The 20605-nt window shown below is 43.5% G+C and overlaps 1 protein-coding gene across 1 annotated transcript in view; it reads right to left on the minus strand.

Moving 5' to 3' along the window:
* Positions 1-20605, minus strand: part of LOC124616483 (irregular chiasm C-roughest protein) — a 337995-nt gene that overhangs the window by 120157 nt on the left and 197233 nt on the right. Inside the window, exon 5 of the mRNA XM_047144794.1 lies at positions 5155-5298. Coding sequence (XP_047000750.1) covers positions 5155-5298 — 144 coding nt within the window. The remainder of the gene's footprint in view (positions 1-5154; positions 5299-20605) is intronic.

Genomic DNA, 20605 nt, shown 5'->3' on the forward strand with positions numbered 1-20605 from the left:
TGGATATCACAGCATCGTCTTCATGTCGGTTAAATTTAGCATCTGTAGCACTTCATCTTCGTGGTGTAGCAATTTTATTGGGCAGTAGTGTACTTTGCTCTAACCGCAGATCAAAGGATAATCGTTAGAAGTGTTTTCGCAACTGCTGTCATGATTTGAGTGGACAATATGGGTCAGTGATGGACGACGTAGTGTCTGTGGAAGGAGTATGTAAACATTGCGGATATTTAGAAGCGATTGGTGGCAGTGTGAGGAGAGGGAGTGCCACCGCGAAAAGTACTCTTGCAACACAATACTTTTACCCTTATGCGTCGGGAAACCACGGCTTTCACCACACACAGAAGTAACTGCAACAGTATACTTCGGAAGGTCGCTAAAAGAAATAAGAACTTCTATAATTACATTGAAGTCACCGCAATTCGTGATGGTACCCTGCTGGTTGCAAAAGTCGAGACATGGTGCTTAACAGTGTGTGTGACGTCTAGGTTGTTACGGAGTTCTTGTGGTAGAGTGCTGCATTGCTCTACCAGCGCGGTTGAAAAACTCTGGACGGTCGTTGGTGCATGTAGTCGTACTGCAATACGTCGTCACAAGATGTTCCACGAGTGTTCGATGGGATTTTATTCGCTGAATATCCTCTGGTTTCAAGAGCTCGTCTATCTCCGCTTTTCAGTGTGGTCGCAGACTTCTATGTGTAAAAATGAAGTTAGAGCTGAATGAATCCGTGAAGAAGACGCACATGGAGGTGAAGTAACCCACAGCGTCACAGAAAGGTTGGCCAGCGAGTGCACCGTGTTCGCAGATTACGCGGTCAGTGCGCCTGTGCAATATTACGTCTGTCCACACCGTAACCAATGGAACAGCAAAACAATCACGTTTAATAATGTTGCTAGGTTCATTACATGTTTCCACCTCTCGCCATATTAGGAAACATCTAGCATTCACGAACACGAAAATTTTCCATGTCCATCTTTTCAGAGATGGTTGCAGGACTCGCCTGTTCGATACAGGGTGTCACATGAAACACCTTCCAGCCATCCAGTTTCCAAACGTATTTTATTTGGCTACCAGTGTCGGCGATTTACTACGCCATCGTCGGCAGATGATGGTTGAAGTGATTGCTATAGCAAGCAGAAATGTATTAACACCAGTATTGCTGTTTTGACCACAACCGAGGTGGAAACTTCCCACACGACGGTCAGGGGCCTGAAGATGGCTCAGTAAATAGCCGAAACTGGTATCCAAATGAAATAAGTTTGGAAACCAAACTGCTGAAAATTTTTCCGTCCGTCATTATTGTTTATCCTATTGCATATTTCTACCACTTATCTTCTGTACTATACTGGAGTAGTTTCTTCTAAGACCGACCCTTAACCTGATTACTGCTTCCCATAATTCATGTTTCCCTCTTTGACTCATCATTATTGTTGCAAGTAGTCTCACCATAGTTTATAGAATATACACTAAAAGTGTGATCCCAGCACAGTACAGCCCACTTCTCCAACTACTGTCATTACATGCACGAGATGGAGTCTTATCATCATGGCCAGCACTGGAACGAAACGGGTTCTCTGGAAGGATGGTGATACATTGTAACTGGGTGTGGAGTGTTTGAAGCGAGGAGTCTTAGGAGAGGTTAAGGGACAAGAAAGGCAGTTCCGACGTTGCCCTTGATAACGGAAGCTAGGCTAAATAAAAATCAAGACAAGTTCATAGGATTTGTCAACCTGGAGAAAGCGTTTGACAATGTCAGATGGTGCAAGATGTATAAACTTCTTAGGAAAATAGTGATAAACTATAGGTAGAGATGGGTAAAATGCAACATTTGCAAGAACCAAGAGGGAATAATAAGAGTGGAAGAGCAAGAATGAATTGCTCGGATTAAAAAGCCTGCACCTGAGGGATGCAGTCTTTCGCTCCTACCTCGAAGAAACAATGACGGAAATAAAAGGAAGGTTCACGAGTGGAATCAAAGTTCAGGGTGAAAGGATATCAATGCCTGCACCTGAGGGATGCAGTCTTTCGCTCCTACCTCGAAGATACAATGACGGAAATAAAAGGAAAGTTCACGAGTGGTGTTATATCCTAGCCAGTAATGCCACCCGAGCCCGCTGCCAAAAGGTTGGCAGCATCAAAGTCCGGACGCCGTCCGCATAAGCAGCGCCAGCGATACAGAAAATCGCCGCAAGTCTGCGCGCGCCACCGCTGGCTGGGTTCTGAAGCGCTGGAGTCGCGAGCGCTAGGACAGTTCTGTATTCGCCGCTCAGTTGTATACTCGCCACCGAATTGTGTACTTGCTAGTCAGTTGTGTGTTCATCGCAGCAGAGTTGTTGTTTGTCGTCACCCGACGCTGACCTAGCCGCTCCGACTCGAGCTAGACAGATTTCTGTAGACACGGAGTTCACTACTGTGTTGCTGTATCTTCGTTAATAAAGATAAGTACCGACTTTTATTTAATCAGAGTGTTTGGGTTTTCATCTTTCTGTTCACTGTTCCAGCGGACCGGTCGGCCCGCTATTAAAAGTGTGGCGGTGACTTCGTAAGCCGTTTCTACAGCGAATTGCTTGTCGCTACGAACACCGCCACAAAATGTGGAATCAAAGTTCAGGGTGAAAGGATATCAATGCTACGTTTCGCTGATGACATTACTATCCTGAGTGGAAGTGTAGAAGAATTACATGATATGCTGAATGGAATGAACAGTCTAATGAGCATAGAATATGGATTGAGAAGAAATCGAAGAGAGACGAAAGTAATGAGAAGCAGAAGAAACAAGAACGGCGGGAAACTTAACATCAGGACTGATGGCAAGAAGTATATGAAGTTCAGGAATTCTACTACCTAGGCAACAACCCATGACGGACGGAGCAAGGAGGACATCAAAAGCAGACTAGCATTGCCGAAAAGGGCGTTCCTGGCAAAGAGACGTCTACTAGTATCAAAGATAGGCCTTAATTTCAGGAAGAAATTTCTGAGAATGTACGTCCGGAACACAGAATTCTATGATAATACCACATGGGCTGTGGAGAAATTAGAACAGAAGAGATATGGGGCTAGGGACGAATGTTGAAAATTAAGTGAACTGATAAGGTAAGGGACCAGAACGTTATGCACAAAGTCGGAAACGAAGGGAATAAATGGGAAACGCTGACAATAAAAAGGGACAGGATGACAGGACATCTTTTCAGACATCAGGAAATAACTTCCATGAGCCGGCCGCGGTGGCCGAGCAGTTCTAGGCGCTTGAGTCAGGAACCGCGCGACTGCTGCGGTCGCAGGTTCGAATCCTGCCTCGGGCATGGACGTGTGTGATATCCTTAGGTTAATTATGACCTCAGATGTTAAGTCCCATGGTGCTCAGTGTCATTTGAACAATTTTTTAACTTCCATGATTCTAGAGGGAGCCGTGGAGGGTAAAATCTGTCGAGGGAAACAGAGATTGGAATGCATTCAGCGAGTAATTGAGGACGTAGGTTGCCAGGGTTACTCTGCGATTAAGTGGCTGGCACAGGAGAGCAATTCGTAGCGTGCGTCATCGTAACAGTCAGAAGACTGATGACTCAAATAAATAAACAAATAAATGACTTGATTGGTTCAAATGACTCTGAGCACTATGGGACTCAACTGCTGAGGTCATTAGTCACCTAGAACTTAGAACTAGTTAAACCTAACTAACCTAAGGACATCACAAACATCCATGCCCGAGGCAGGATTCGAACCTGCGACCGTAGCGGTCTTGCGGTTCCAGACTGCAGCGCCTTTAACCGCAGGGCCACTTCGGCCGGCTAAACAAATAAATAAAAGAAAGAATGGGGTCGAATGTTGTCGCGTTTCAAGAGAACTTTTCGTGTCGGTGTACCCTCTCTCCTCTCTGCCACCAGTCACCTGTGAATGTCCACAGTGTTTGCACCCTTCTTCCGTAGAAATCATGTCGTCCAGTGCTGTCTTTCATGATATCCCTACATATTGTCCACTCATTTAATGACAGGAGTTGATAACATGGTCTATACTGTTAAGGGATCACGTTTCTAATGATTTTTATATCACGTATGATTAGATCAAACTACTAAATACTTGCATCTGTGATGGTGAGTCAAAAAGTGCACCATGAATGATGAGAAACGATAAAGTATAAATCAATATGGAACTAAAAGATAAATTCTTTTGCGGAAGAGCAATAACGATACTTTTTTGAAAGCAGTAATTGTTCTGAAGTCACCACGATTCATGGTGCCCCCTCGTCCCCTCCCCCCGGATATTACGAAACGCAGGACATGATTCGTCGTAGGGTGTGCGAGCCCCACCGATGGGAAATTTTCATGTTCTTGAATACTTGATGTCCCTCATAAGGCCAGAAGTGGTTGGTTGGTTACTTGATTCGGGGAAGGGTACCAAACAAAGAAGTCATTGGTCCCATCGGATTGGGGAAGGATGGAGAAGGAAGTCATCCTTTCCCTTTCAGAGGAACCATCGAGGAATTTTTGTGAAGTGATTTAGGGAAATCAGGGAAAAGCTAAATCAGGATGGTCGGACGCGGGTTTGAACCGTCGTCCTCCCGAATGCGAGACCAGCGTGCTAACCACTGAACCACCTCGCTCCGTGCCAGGGGTGGGAACATGTAATAGATCCAGCATCATTGTTGAACATGATCGTGTTGCTGTTCCCGGTTTAGTGGTATGGAGAGACATAATGTAGCGTGGGCGTACTCACCGCCGTATCTATGAATACGGAACGCTCACTGGTCGGCATTGTTGTGCTACTATACTCCTTCCTCATGTGGACGTTTTCAGGAATGCATGCTGGCCTGAGTTCATTTTTATGCATCACAATCGGCGGCCGCATCGGAAAGTGCAGGTGAAGGAGCTCTTGGAACGAGAGGATAATCGTCCAATGGATCGCCCTGCCCGTTTCTCCGACATAAATCCCTCAGAGCAGCTGTGGGGTGCAGTGTGGAGACATATTGCGGCACGTCTACATCCACCTACGACAGTTCAGCGGTTGCCAGTGTAACTGATAGAAAAATGAGACGCCCCCACGAAAACTCCTTACCAGCACTATTGCCAACTTGGAATCACGTTGCAGTGACACATCGTGCGAGAGTTACTTTAGACCTTGAGTTTTGGACACCTGTGTAAAACAAGGTGGTGGACTCACCGAGGAACCACTTGATGTTGGCGGCGGGGTTGCCGTAGCGGCTGATGCACTTGACGCTGACGCGGTCGCCGTCGTTGGCCGACAGGTTGTGGCCGGGCAGCACTTGGCTGGAGTTGTACTCGATGCGGGGTACCTGCGGCGCCGCTGCAACACAGGACACGAACACGTTGTTACATTCTACGTCAGCGAGGAGTCTTAGGACTTAACACAAATTACAGTATAAAGTATTTTAAACTCTTAATACTTCTTATATTAAAATACATTTACAAAACAAAGTTACAATGACTGGCAAAACTGCTTTCGAGTCCACACTGCCAGACAAGCAGGAAAGAAGCCTAACGTTGCACTGCACAGCACATAATTTGCTATCAGATTTACAGTTCGACTTTAGAAGTCGTTTAACAACTCTAAATGCTATATTCTCTTCTCTCTGTGAGGTACTGGTGGGGTTAAACAAATCGTTTCGAACGCTAGGCATATTTTTTGACTTAACTAAGGCGTTTGATTGTGTTGGTCACCAAATATTGCTCCAGAAGTTAGACCATTAAGGAATACGGGGAATAGTCCACAATTGTTTCACCTCTCACTTTAACAACAAAAAGCAAAAGGTCATTATTCACAGTGTTGAGAATGGTTGTGATGTGGAGTGTGAGTGTGGTACAGTCAAATGGGGGTTGCCCCAGGGATCAGTGTTGGGGCCACTCATTTTCCTTATTTATATAAACGATATGCCCTCTACTATTACGGGTTAAATTATTTCTGTTTGGTGATGGCACTAGTTTGGTACGAAAGGATGTTGTCTGCAACATTGGCTCGGTTTCAGACAGTGCACTTCATGACTTAAGTTCATGGCTTGTAGAAAATAAACTAATACTAAATCACAGTAAGACTCAGTTTTTACGGTTTATAACGCATAATCCTACAAAACCTTACGTTATAATTTCACAGAATGGGCATATGATTCGTGAAACAGAACAGATCAAATTTCTAGGTATTAAGATAGATAGTAAACTGTCGTGAAAAGCCCACGTTCAGGATCTTCTTCAATGACTTAATGCTGCCATTTCTACTATTCGAACGGTATGTGAAGTAAGTGATGGTTCGATACGAAATACAGTCTAAATTGCTTACTTTCATTCTTTTATGTCTTATGGTATTATATTTTGGGGTAACTCATCCCATTCTAAAAAGATATTTTTGGCTCAGAAACGGGCGGTTTCGGCAATAAGTGGTGTAAGTTTGCGAACCTCTTGTCGACCCCTGTTTACTAGTCTTGGTATTTTCACACTGACCTTTCAATAAATAAATAAATAAATAAATAAATAAATATATATATATATATATATATATATATATATATATATATATAAATATTCCTTACTGTCGTTTCTTGTTAACAATATCGGCTTATTCCCAAGAATAAGCAGCTTTCACTCAGTTAATACTGGGTAAAAATCCAACCTGCATTTGGATCGGACATCCTTAATTCTTGTGCAGAAAGTGTGCTGTGTACAGCTGCATCCATTTTCATTTAACTACGACAATAATTCAAAAACCTTATCAGTAATCCACGCGGTGTCAAATCGAAACCGAAGAGTTTCCTCGTGGGTCACTCCTTCTTTGTTGAGGAGATCCTTGAAAAATTAAGTAGATTCTTATGTTATATTGTTGACTGCGTTTACTGAAATTTATGGCTTGCTTTTTTTTGGTTCATAAATATTTTATTTTTATCTTTTATTACTTTTATGGGGGGTTGGGGTTGGGTTGTTTTGGGGGAAGAGACCAAACAGCGAGGTCATCGGTCTCATCGGATTAGGGAAGGATGGGGAAGGAAGTCGGCCGTGCCCTTTGAAAGGAACCATCCCGGCATTTGCCTGGAGCGATTTAGGGAAATCACGGAAAACCTAAATCAGGATGGCCGGACGCGAGATTGAACCGTCGTCCTCCCGAATGCGAGTCCAGTGTGCTACCACTGCGCCACCTCGCTCGGTTTACTTTTATGTTGTAGTTTCATGTACTGATACGTTCTATGACCTTGGAGATTCACTCTTCAGTTTCACCTACGGAACTTGAAGTGTAAATACATAAATAAAACAAAACGATTCATAAGGGTAGAGCGAGAAGACTACAACCTATTTAAGTAATTTGAGGCGCTCGAAGCCAGATAACGGAAAGTCGCACACTGAACTATATTGCAATCCGTACACATCTCGTATCTCCTAGAGGATGTCAAGCCACTGGTGGAGTAGAAACCAATACATGGCAGCACACATTCAGTTGCTACGTATTGCACCATTAAACAGCACGTCATTTTTGTGCTCTAGTATGGTAGACGGCTAGAAGATGGCGTCTTGCAAAGGAAACATAGTGAGTTGTTCGGATTAAAAACAAGTGTATTGTGGGACCGCTACTGAAGGCGATTGTTTTGAGTGAATTCTCTTGATTTGATAGAAATGTAGATGTGAATTACAATCCTGTCCACATGGTACTTTATTACTGTTAGACTTAAGGACAAGCAAAATGTATTCATGTAGCTTGCCGTATCATAGCATGTGGCCATGTGGCTTATTGTGACAACTTGGTACTCTTAAGTATTACTAATATTTAATGGAATCATGGACGGTGGGGTAGTTTGTATTTAACTGGAGCCCTTTAAATGTAAACGATTGTTATGCTTGTGATTGCATCACTAGGTCCTGCAATAGAGGTAGTTGTGACTTGCCACTATATAGATGTTAAATATATAGTTTCACGCTATTTGTAATTTTTTTTATATTTTCCTGATAGAAAGAGAAACACTTAATACCTAACATACAGTAACGGGTAGATAGCCTATTAGCTTTTTAGCAGGTTTAGTGTCCTAATTTTTTACCTCATATTCTAATTCAACTTTCCTGAAGCACACTGTTCGCGGAGAGTACGGCGAAATTAACGCGAAGAACCGTGTCCATTCTTACACAGTCATCATGAATAACGACCTTAATACCGTAATTATGGTAGGCCTATTCCTATACAGCATAAGAATCTATCTGTTGTCATAGACCTGGGAGCATCATGGGTATTATTTTTCCCTCGGTCTGTACGAAGCCATAGAGAAACGAAATAAATTCGAGTCCTCTCCTCGCATCCGTCTTTATGTGCAGGCTAATCTCAGGGACTGTTGCGGGGATTTTATCCGGTTTTCGTTATATGTACACTGATTCACGAAGAATATTTTAATATAATTTGTAAGTATTTCATACAAATGCTCTGAATCAAGATTATTTAAATTTCAATTATGAAAACTATTCCACAGATACCTAGCAAACAGTCGCCTTACCTCGAGAGACCAGCAGTCCCATGAAGCAGCAGAAAGCGTCACCAAATTTGCGTCTAGTTTAATGGACTAGTAAAGTTCCACTCGGGCAGTGACCGTAGTCGGGTGTGTTTACTCCTTAGTTCCACCATAGCCCTCCGAGTGCAGCAATTGACCCTAGTATGTCATCAGCTGTGAGTGAACTTGAGTCAGCAGTTGTCCTCTATCCTTTTGTGGTGTTACGTTTGGTGGCGGATTCGTCTTTTTTGTCCAATTCACAGCTTCCAGGGCGATTCTGCATAAACGTACAGTTAGTTTTGTGTGTGACAGGTCCACCCGCAAACTCCAGGTAAGTTCCCTTGAAATTCATGATTGGTAAATGGAAACGTTTGGTATTTCTCCACATCAGGTTCTCACAGCATATTTTGACAATGAGTTTTATGACTTCTTCGTAAAATCCAAGAACCCTCTCCAAGTAGACAGGTTGTTACTTGATCACCGCTGTCAGGTTTCTTTCCGCCATAAACATGGGTCAGTTCCCAATGCTGATGTTGAAGGTGCGGATAGGTGATCATTATTATAACGATATCTTGCTTAAATTTGGTGATGTTAAGGGTATTCGAAGAGTTGAGTTCACACCGCCTTCATTCCATCGGCAAGTACATTAGACTCATCATCCCGTCACGTCACGTCTTCATGTTTGAGGTCATCGGTACTTATAGCGATTAGGTGGGGACATGCTTCTTATGTAATGATTGTGGGCACAAACTTCTCAACTGTCCGAAGCGGGTTCTTGTTTTCAAAAATGCTCTTGAGCAGTGACATAAATTGGCAGTAGCAGATTTCGTTCGGCCTGGTGGTAGTTGTAGTGGCAAATCACGGCCAGATTTGAATTTTTCCACGAGCAATATTCCTTCGTTAAAGCGGGAGGCGGGTTCTGTGCCACAACATAAGCGACATCGTACGTGGGATGCAGATATTTCCCATGTGAAATTCCCTGTATTACCCCTCCTGCCCAACTCCCGCAGGCATCACAGTCCGACGAATAGACGTCTCCCTGTCTCCGTGTCGGTCGCCATCGACGTAGCTTCGGTTAGTAACCTAAGGAGCTTCCAATATTGGATCTTTTAGTACAGGCGTCGGTCCATGTTGTTTCAATTTTGTTGCTTTCTCAGCCTGTTGTTCTACCCCTGTCTGTCATGTCGGATGATCCCCCTGCAGAGCAAATTCAGATCTTGTTCTCGATCGACCTACTACCGGGGCGATTTTGCCTCACGGTCAGCGTACACGGCGTATCTTACCACATCGCCCTGTCAAGCGCAAGAAATCTCGGCGTAATAGCTCTGCAGATAGCAGGACTTGCCCTCCTTCCTCGGATTCATCTATAGATAATGGATTAATGGCTGGAATGTGGCATAAACGGACTTTACTTTTGTACTCAGGCATACACCCTTCTCCCTTTGAATGTCCATCGCATTGAATGTAACGTACGCCTCATGGTTCTCCGTCAGTTTATTTATGATTCTAGTGCAGTTGTAATATTCTTGTAGGAAGTATTTTTTATCACATTGTTCCTCCCCAGGTTTCAGACCTTTTTCAGTATATCGCCTAAAGGTTAGACGCGTACTGCTCTATTTTATCGTGAAGGTATTCCTATCACTGACATTGAGGATCTTGATTCTGGTCGCGGGATTGGTTATAATCTATTTGGTCTTACCCTGGTTGTTCTCGCGCACCTCCTCGAGCGTCAAACGATGGCGGTGTCCAAAGTTTACAGAGAGGAGCGCCGTTAATCTTTGTGTAAAAATCCTTGGAACCTTTTGCCGGATGGTGACATCAATTGCGTGATGCGTCCTGTTTACCAGACTTAATTCTGATATTAATCGTGATCTCCATGAATTGGTTCGTTCGATGCGTTTGTGCGTTGTTGGAGAAAAAAAATATCCAACGATGGTGAAACTGAAGTTTCTTACTGCGACGTCTAGTAGCAGACATGATAGGTTTTATTCGTCCGATGTTCGTGTCTTCACATTCTTGCAGTTGATGGAATTCCTGCGCCTTTCACTAATCACTGCGCTGTTGCAGCAACTATCAACCTCAAGCAATCACGCATGAAATATTGTTGTGCACAATGGATGCTCAGTTTTTCTCATATTGCTGATGCTAAGTGGATGTTTTGCCTCCACTCGGTAGAGCGTTACCCACCCTCAGTGGGACAGTGGTCTGTGGAAGCAAAGCTGCGACTCAGTAAAACGCTGGTATGTTATCGTGCTACAATGGCGAGAGTCATTCAGAACACGTATAGTTTTATTATAACTGAAATATGTATGGGCAGGCTATGCTGCCTGAGGATCGCTGACGTTCTGTGGATCAAGGCTATGTTGTCGCTGTTCGAGAAGCAACATATGGAAGGTTTAAAGGTGAGGTCTCTCGTTAACAAGGAACTGACATCCTTAAACCACCTGCTTCGTCATCACACTCGACGTCGCTGTTATATTACCTCCCTCACCGCGTGATCATGACCGTCAGTTGACTACTCTAGATGTGGTAACTCAAGTTTGCGCCAATATTATGCAGAGTTGTATCGACAGGTGACTCCGTGTTACCCATTTCCGGTGACAGTTTTGCGACCTTCGGTGGGATTATCACCTGACTAGAAGCTGAAATTTTAGCGTCTTTTCTGGATAGTGAGGAATTTTATTTTATTGCCCATTCCCACTCTCATGAAAACCCAGATTCAGACTGCCATCTGAAAGAATATTATTTACATTTTTGTCATATCTTGGGTTCAGATTTTACTTAAAATTGTTTTCATTCCGGAACATCATGGCCATTTAACCGCTGCTCATTTTCGCTCCCTCACTCTATCCAAAAGTACTGCACGGGCTTCGAACAGCAGATTGTCCTTATTGATTGGTCCTGTGATTGATAGACTTCAATACTGCCTCTCTGGCCTTACAAGTTTGACTCCGGTGGCAGTATATAGGGATTTGGTTTCGGTGGAGGCTGTTACATGTATTCATTACGCTTCTGCCTTTTTGGGTTTTCCTAAGGCATTGGATCGCGTTAGCCATGTTACTTCGACCGTTTTTTGGAGACTGTTCGCTTTACCGCTCCTGCAAGTGTCGTTCTTCTTACTCGTACAGGAACAGTGCGGCGTCAGTGGCGATCAGTGGACAGCTGACACCTCCCGTTGTTATCTATCGGAAAGTGCTTCGGGGCAGTCCAGTCTCTATATCTTTATTTGTCCTGCCTCTTGAATAGTTTTTGCGGCAGGTTGGTAATCGGCTGTCATGTTTAAAAGTTTCAGGAGAGAACGTCACACTTAGGTCGTATGCTGATGACGTGGTCGTTCTCCTCCGTCAAACTAAGAGAGTTCCCTTGTTAGAAGTTGTAACTGATAGATCTCGTCGTACTTCGGATGCACGCTTAAATAAAGACAAATGCAAAATACCTGAATCAACGCGGTTTTGAGGACGCCGTCAATGTTTGGGGAAGTTTTGTGGATAGGTATACGTCTTTGTGGGCTTTCGTTGATCGTTGCCCACTGAAGGTGGCGGTTTTGAATCGTATATCTGCTACTCATAAAATCCAGGGTGCCGCACTGGAGCATGAACGACGCTCGCTTACAATTTTGAAGAAACTGCGAATGTTGGATACCTATTTTATATCACACAAATCTTTCTCCTTCCTTATAAGGTAGGGAAAAAATTGCGGGGACTCCCAGACCGATTCATATGAGGACGCAATATATTCAAACAACGCCTCCTTCCGCAGGGAAGGAGGCTTTATTTCTCTCAGATATGGTTCACATGGCTCTAAGCAGCTTGGACTCAACATCTTAGGTCATCAGTCCCCTACACTTAAACCTACCTAACCTAAGGACATCACACACATCCATGCCGAGGCAGGATTCGAACCTGCGATCGTAGCAGCAGCGCGGTTCCGGACTGAAGCGCCTAGAAAAGCTCGGCTGGCTCTCTCAGATATCACACGCAACGCGTCTGCATTGTACGTCTGACGCATGACACTGATTGTTACCCGTGAATTGTATTCTTCCATGTCACTCTTGCCTAGCCCGTGAGTCTTGCTTCGTCAGCTGGCTGCGGTGGCCGAGCGGTTCTAGGCGCTTCAGTCTGGAACCGCGCGACCGCTACGGTCACAGGTTCGAATCCAGCCTCGGTCATGGATGTGTGTGATGTCCTTAGGTTAGTCAGGTTAAGTACAGTAAGTTCTAGGGGACTGATGACCTCAGATGTTAAGTTCCGTAGTACTCAGAGCCTGTTGACGTTGGTCGCATTCATTTCAAATTGCGTCACATTCGAGAATTTTATATTGCGGTGAGGTGTCTAAGGGACGACGTCTTGAGGCGGCAAGTGGTCACGACACAGTTGCTGTTTGCTCTCGGGTACGGGATGGTCTGCTCCAATGCCGTTGAACTATTACGACCGCGTGTTAGTTGGAAGGTTGTGTCGACCAAGTTCAGTCTCCCGAATCACACGTTGGAAGTGGCTTCCTGTTGGTACAGAGTCATTAATAACGTATTACCTACCAACAAACGTCTACACCGAATTGGACTTAGTGACACGCCTACATGTTGTCGATGCGGTTCTGTGGACACGCTTCCGCATCGATTTTGCTGTAGTGGTCACCTTGCGAACTGGCCCTGGCTGTGGAAGCTCTGCTTACACCACCGACATTATTATGCTGCTGGATCTCTCCTTCTTTCCGATGTCGAAAACCAGTTGCTTGATAACTGCTGGTCCCGGCGGAGATTCGAGTCCTCCCTTGTTAACTGCTCGTTTTGTACAATTTGTTGTTTGTTCGTGTGTGTGTGTATGTGTGTGGGGGGGGGGGGGTCTTTTCGCCATTTCAACAGCACATCTTAGAGCGTATTGGGACACATTGCAATTGCCCCATTACTGGAACTATTTTGCTAACATGCTGATCACACGTTTGCCATACAGGGTGTTGGTTAACGTGTTCAGTAGATGTGGACCTTATTTGGTATAGCGACGCGCCCTATTGGGGTATATGACCGTTATCATCTCTCATTTCAATCTTTGGCAGGATTTTTCGCCGGTTGTGTTATGTGTTATACATACGGAGAAAAGGATAAAAGGCGTTTACGCACGTGTTTTGTTCTTTAGACGTTTACTGTAAAACGGTGCCTGTAAATCAAGGTAAAACAAAGAAAAATGTCTGTGGCTCACTTTCCCGCGAATAAAAGTTGCAGTGTATTTGGCTATACACTGGAAGGTTGTAGGGTCGAATCCTGGCTGGGGAACTTTTCTTCACTCTGCCTTCTAGCCGAGTATTCACATGTCAATGATGTAGGGATTCGCCGGAAATGAAACGTGGCGCGCATTCCACGTTACACTCAAGCTCCTCTATCGCCGGTCGGATAACTGGCAGGGACATACAAGTCGCTTAACTGACATCCAATTGATTGCAATCATTTCAGAAGAACTGCATGGTGACATGTCCAAAACCGGAGGTTCTCAACTATTTACTCAAATTGTAGCCGCAGCACAGTATGCAGCTTTACAACGTTTTTATAAAGACATTTTTGCAGCAGTGCGGCAGATGACTCAACTTCCAGCTTCCTGCTTTGATTGAGTCACAAGTAGATGCGAACTCTATTCTCTGCGGGTTGGAAACTTTAAAATTGTTCAGAAGGCTGATAAAAGTATCTTCGTGTGTGATAAACAGAGTTAGGCTTTTTAAATGTAATAAACACGATTTTCTTGAATAGGATTCAGAAATTTCTTGTGGATGAATACACAAGATATCGGAATGATTGAGAGATGTTTCTCTAAATATGACAATTTCAGACTGCAAATTTCTGCTTCCCTTAGACTACCAATTGAAACTCGCACTATTAATTCCCCGCAAAACTCTTCAAAGAACGGGCTGTGAGTGCCAGTATTCCGAAATTTCGTAATCAGTATGACCAATAATGGAAATCGGTATTGATGTGAGACTAACAATCTGAAATAATCGAATATTGAAACCAGTAGTCTCTCTGCAATAGTTCCAGAACAATTACTGCATAGCGAAGAACATGCGAATCCAGAATGCATGGTGTTTCATTTTTATGTTTCAAGCTAAACGTTTTCCGAAAGAGTTCTTCAGCAACTTTGCTTCGTTTACATACCAAACATTCTTTCAGCATCGCAGCAGATGATTCAACTTTCAGCTTTCGTCGAATCAATCCCAGATGTGGTTTCGATTCTTTGCGTGGCACGGCGAGGAAGTCTGCAATAAAGAGTCCGCGACAAAGAATTGGAGCAATGAGTCTCAACACTGCATCACAATGTGCACTGAGCTTCACAAGAAGATTGCTGTAACGCGAGCAAGATATGTAAACCATGCTTGTTTTTTCTTGTTTTTTCTTTTATTTGTGCCAGCTCATCCAGCATCCGATACATATTGAATCGTTCACACCCACACACACCCATGATTCGCACACCATATTTACATTAGTTATTAACATATTACGGTTGTCAGGGCTTGTGATCACATCATTACCGTAAGATGTCACTTCAAACGGCAGTTCAGTATGGAACACATAACATTCAACCCTCCAGAATACTTTCATGTCGTGTGCTGTTTACGTCGTGGAAATTCACTTACTGAAGGGTGTTCTACGAATCTTTTTCGTGGCCCACTAACAAAATACATTACGTGAGACAAGTCGTTTGGTTATAGATACTTAACACTAATAGTAGTATTCTGGGTCAGATGGCTAGTCTATCAACAAATAATGTACATAGATTTTGCATAGAGTTTTCTGTAAGAAACCTTGACCATGTTTCAGTAGCACTAGGGATAAGTCTTCAGGCATAATCTCATGTGACTTAAATTACGTTCAGAATACAAGAATACTTTATGAACTAAAACGATTAAGTCGAACGGCAGAAATCATAGATTAAGGCTTCAAGGAAATCCAATAATAGCAGATATCATATATTAATCCTGATTATCACGAAAAACTTAATCTATGATTGCTGCTATTCGACTGAAGCATTTCAGTTCATGAAGCATGCTTCCATTTTCAACGTAATGAAAGTTAGGCGACTATATTCCTTCTGAAGGAGCTACCGCTAGTGGTACTGAAACCTGATCAATAAATTTTATGCTACCTATTGGCTGTATACACCATATTTGAAGGTTTATTTACGATTGCTACTGTCATCCATGTTTAAAACTGCATGAAGGGCATAAAAACCATAGTATCACGTGTAATGAAGACATTCCTGACAAAGAAAGTCAATTAGCATCAAATAAGGACATTAATGCGTAGAATAAATTTCTGAGAATGTTCATCTGGAACATAACATTGTATGAAGTGAATCATGGACTATGAGAAAACAGCAAAACAAGAGAACAGAAGCGTTTACATGTGGCACTGTGGACGGGTGTTCAAAACTGGGTGGACAAATGGGAAATGAGAAAGTTCTGCCTGTAATCGGCGAGGACAAGGGCATGTAGAAAATATAGGCCGGATAAGGCGATGACTAATTTTATGGTACAATAGAAAGGACTAACTTTCATGTTGATACAGAGTAGAAGCTATAAGAGAGGTCTGAGGCGGAACGTAGGCAATAAATAAATGAGGACGCTGGGTGTCAGTGCTAGTCTAAAGTGAAAAGGCAGGCAAAAGAGAACAATTTGTAGGAGGGCACATCAAAACAGTAAGCTGACTGATAACCAAAAATTTAAAATACAGGGAGGAACTTAGGACGTTTCGAAGCCGGTGCACTTCTCATTGCTGAAAGGTATTGTCACAATTGCACTACATCTGGCTGAAGAAAATCAGAACACTGCTAAAATGTACGTGTAGCATCCCACAGGCAGGGTTTCCCGGAACGTTAGTGTCTAGAATACACAGTTGGTGAAAAATACTAAATTGAATGCTTTGAAATAAGACTATCAAAAACAATTAATTAATTTCTCGTCAAAACTGCAGCAATATCTTGAGCACTACAACTGACAATAATACACTGCTCCGGTATTCCTAATACACAAAAATATCCATTTTTTTTGTGTGCATTGAGATAGTCGTCTGAAATCCCGACACGTAGTTGCTGTTATCACGCGGTAGAAAAAGACCCCAAAGGTTTCAGATCCGGTGATTGCTCTGCCCGTGTGACAGAACCTCCCTATAAATTCCAGGTGTTGACGTGTTTGCGGTCACTGATGTCGAACTGGGGTGCCGCTACATCGTGCAGCAGAATCATACATGACGTAAAGCGACTAAACTCACACCTATAGTTAACGCTAAGTTACATGCACCACTCAAACTGATGTTGTACAGTATCCGCCTTGTATTGCTCGTGCTCTTCGACGACCTTGTGGTGTTCATATTTTCACTACACACCTGACGTTTGCGGCAGCCGGAAACACCACCATCTTTGATAGATGCCTCTTACATGAATGATACCTAACGTAGAATATATACAGCCATTTCTCTTCAGTTACTACTTAACTTACGCCTTATCACGTAGATAAGAAAAAGTATTGTCCTTTGCAAGTGAATGTTAAAATGTTCAAACGAGTGTGATATCTTATGGGACTTAAGTACTAAGGTCATCAGTCCCTGAGCTTACACACTACTGAACCTAAATTAGCCTAAGGACAAACACACACACCCATGCCCGAGGGAGGACTCAAACCTCCGCCGGGACCAGCCGCACAGACCATGACTGCAGCGCCTTACACCGCTCGGCTAATCCCGCGTGGCAAGTGAATGTTCAATTGTTGTGTACCAACCCCGTTTCACCAAATCTTGCTAGGCGTCTTTATTGGTTAATAATATACTACAAAATTCTTTAATTATTCATAGTTAGATAACAGATCTGTGGTGATGATTGGCAGTTCATTTAATTATGTAAATATTTACAACTATGTGATTGTGTTTTTGCAACTCATTTTCATTTCTATGTCATTTTCTTGTTTCCATATGATCATCTGTGCATACTAGATGCATATAGCACAGCTTTCTTTCAATTAATAGGTCACTTTTAGACCCTGAGACTGAGAAGCATTTCTTTACAAATGAGAATGGTTTTAGAGAGCGTCGATCGTGCGAAACTCGACTTGTCCTTTTCTCACATGGTGTAGTGCGTGCAATGGATGAAGGGCAGCAGGCATGTTTCTAGATTTCCGGAACATGATCGACACGGCGCCCCATTAACGAAGGTACGAGCATATCGAATAAGTTCATTATAGCGACTCGCTTGAAGTCTTCGTAAGTAACAGAAACCAGTATGTTGTCCTCAACGGCGAGTGTTCCTCAGAGACAACGTTATCATCAAGAGTGCCTACAGCAAATGTGATAGGACCGCTCTTGTTCTCTGTATAGATGAATGATTTGGCGGGATGGTGGGCAGCAGTCTGCGGTTGTTTGTTGATGATGCTGTGGTGCACGGTCAGATGTCAAAGTTGAATGACTTCAGGAAGATTCAAGACAGAAAAACATTCTAGTTCTAGTTCTAAATTCGGGAAAATGAAGGTCAATGAGGATGAGTAGGAAGATTAAATCTATAATGTTCCGGTACAGTGTTACTAGCGTCCTGCATGACGCAGACATATCTGTTAAATATATGTGTGTAGCGTTGCAAACCGATATGAAATGGTACGAGCAGGTGAGAACTATGGTAGGGAACGGGGATGGTCGACTTCGGTTTATTGGGAGAATTTGCAGAAAGGGTGGCTCACCTGTAAAGGATACCGCAAATAGGACGCTGGTGCAACCTATTCTTGATTACTGCTCGAGTGTTTGGGATCGTACCAGGTCGGATAGGAGGAAGACACTGAAGCACTTAAGAGGTTGGCTGTTGTTACCGGTAGGTTCGAACGACACGTAAGTGCTACGGAAATGATTCACGAAATCAAATGGAAATCTCTGGTGGAAAGGCGACATTCCCTTCGAGAAACACCATTGAGAAAATTTAGAGAACCAGAATTTGAAGCTGACTGCCGAAAGATTCTACTGCTGCCAACATACATTGCGCGTTTGGACCACGAAGATAAGATACGAGAAAGTAGCGCTTATGCGGAATCATACAGACAGTTGTTTTACCCTCTCTCTGTTTGCGAGTGGAACAGGAAAGGAAATGACTAGTAGTGGTTTATCGTCCGCGTCGCACCGTACGGTGGCTTGCGGGGTATCTATGTTGATGTTGATGTAGTTGTAAGTATCGCTGCACATGACCGATATTGTGTCTCCGTAGCGTTACGAACTACTACGCAGGAGGCCCGGGTTCGATTCCTGGCAGGGGACTGGGTCTTTCATCATCATTGACTCGCATGTTATCGATTGGCCTCACCTAAAAAGGACTTGCAATATGGCGGCCGAGCTCCCCGGCCAACAATGCCGTATGATCATTTTCATTTGACCAATATTGTAGCACGATGCGCATTTTCTTTTTCACAAGCTTTAGCACTGGCTAAGAGATCATGGGATTCCTAGAGGATGAGAGTAGAGTGGGGGAGACTGGTGGGACATTGCATTTATATGTGTGTGTGTGTGTGTGTGTGTGTGTGTGTGTGTCTGTGTGTGTGTGTCTCCAGATTATCTTCGCAAGATATCCGAAAGCTCACGCATTAGTTACAACAATTACAGACAAAATCAAAAACTATTACGCTGCTTTTTCTTATGTTCTCCGTACAATTCGATGGCCAAAAGCGATCTCACAGCTCTTAAATGACGTGCGGAGAACCATTTTTCTCAGACTCAGTTCGTAAGTGGAACAAAAGCATAGAAATAACGCTACAAAAAGCACTTCGCAGTACGGTAGTCTAGTATATATGTAGACATAAGTGGATGCAGGTATGGTCTGACAAGGAAGAAGCAACGACGTCCTAGATTGCGTGATATCGTGAGCAAGAAGAAAGCGTGCTAGAAGTGGAGAATGAGGCAGTACATATGTTAAATAGTGCTGCACTTTTACCAGTCGGTCACGATGCAGTTAAATAGCTGAAATAGCAGAATAACAAAGACTGAGAACAGGAATGAAATCATGGGAAACACACAATGCCTACAGCACGCAGTGACGCGGAAGACAAGCCGACAGAGAGCATTCCAAAATACTTTCTAGAAGAACGCTTCCTCGGAAATGATGCGCTCTAATTAAATGTTAGTCGGCCTTCACTGACTCTAAACCGCTTTCGCTAAGAGGCTCGTGACTTTCCGAAGCGACCACCTCAATTACGACGCAGATGAGGGCCACGGCTAATCTGAGGGCCATGGAGGGCCCGTTCTCCGAGTCTCTTGAGCAATAACGACGGACGTAAGGTCACACGACGCACTAAAACGACACAGGACGACTCCGCGGCAATTCTAGCCTGGCATTTAAGTCGACTATCTTGCACAACTGTCTGAAGAGTACTCGGAATTCTATGGTGTGGAAGCATGCAGTCACCACCCCCGGAGTCTCCTATGAGCCCTTCTTGAGTTATTTAATGTGATACTAACTATCTGTCCCAACGTCTATAGGTTGCACAATGCCTATCTACTGCTCATCATTGTAGCACATGGTTTTCTTGCAGTTGACCCTCAGACTGTAGAGAAACAGGGCCAAGGACATTAAATGAAGCCAGTAGTCTAGAATGGAGTGAAACAGGCTCTATACTGTCCACTATGTTATTCAGTCAGTATAGTAAGCTATATAAGAAAACGACAAAAAACTGCAAAAATTAAGTTTAGAGAGAAAAAGTAAAAACAGTTTAAAAAGTTCAGTGACAATTTAAATGTTTCAGAGGCTGCAAAGGATTTGAATTATCAATTAAATGGAAGAGATAGTGTTTTAAATGGTAGGGATGAGGTAAAGAGAGCATAAAATTCAGGATGGAAATTACACGAAATGATTTTTTTTCTTTTTTACGTGCTTGTATAGCGTAGCGCGCTTGCTTGCGAGACATGGACGTGAGTCAAGCACATATCGATTCCGCGTTGCGGATTAACGACTGTGGGCTGGTACACCGGGTGGCCTGGGGGTTGTTTTAGGCTTGATCCCACGCACATTTAGACAAATCCCGGACTGGTCGCCAAATTCCGCCTCAGAGGACATCAATAAAAACAGCTGAAATACGAAAAAACCACAAGAAAAGAGTTTATACAATCCACTGTCAGATGGTGCTCACGACCTC

The sequence above is a fragment of the Schistocerca americana genome, chromosome 5 (assembly GCF_021461395.2).
Source record: "Schistocerca americana isolate TAMUIC-IGC-003095 chromosome 5, iqSchAmer2.1, whole genome shotgun sequence".
NCBI lineage: Eukaryota > Metazoa > Arthropoda > Insecta > Orthoptera > Acrididae > Schistocerca > Schistocerca americana.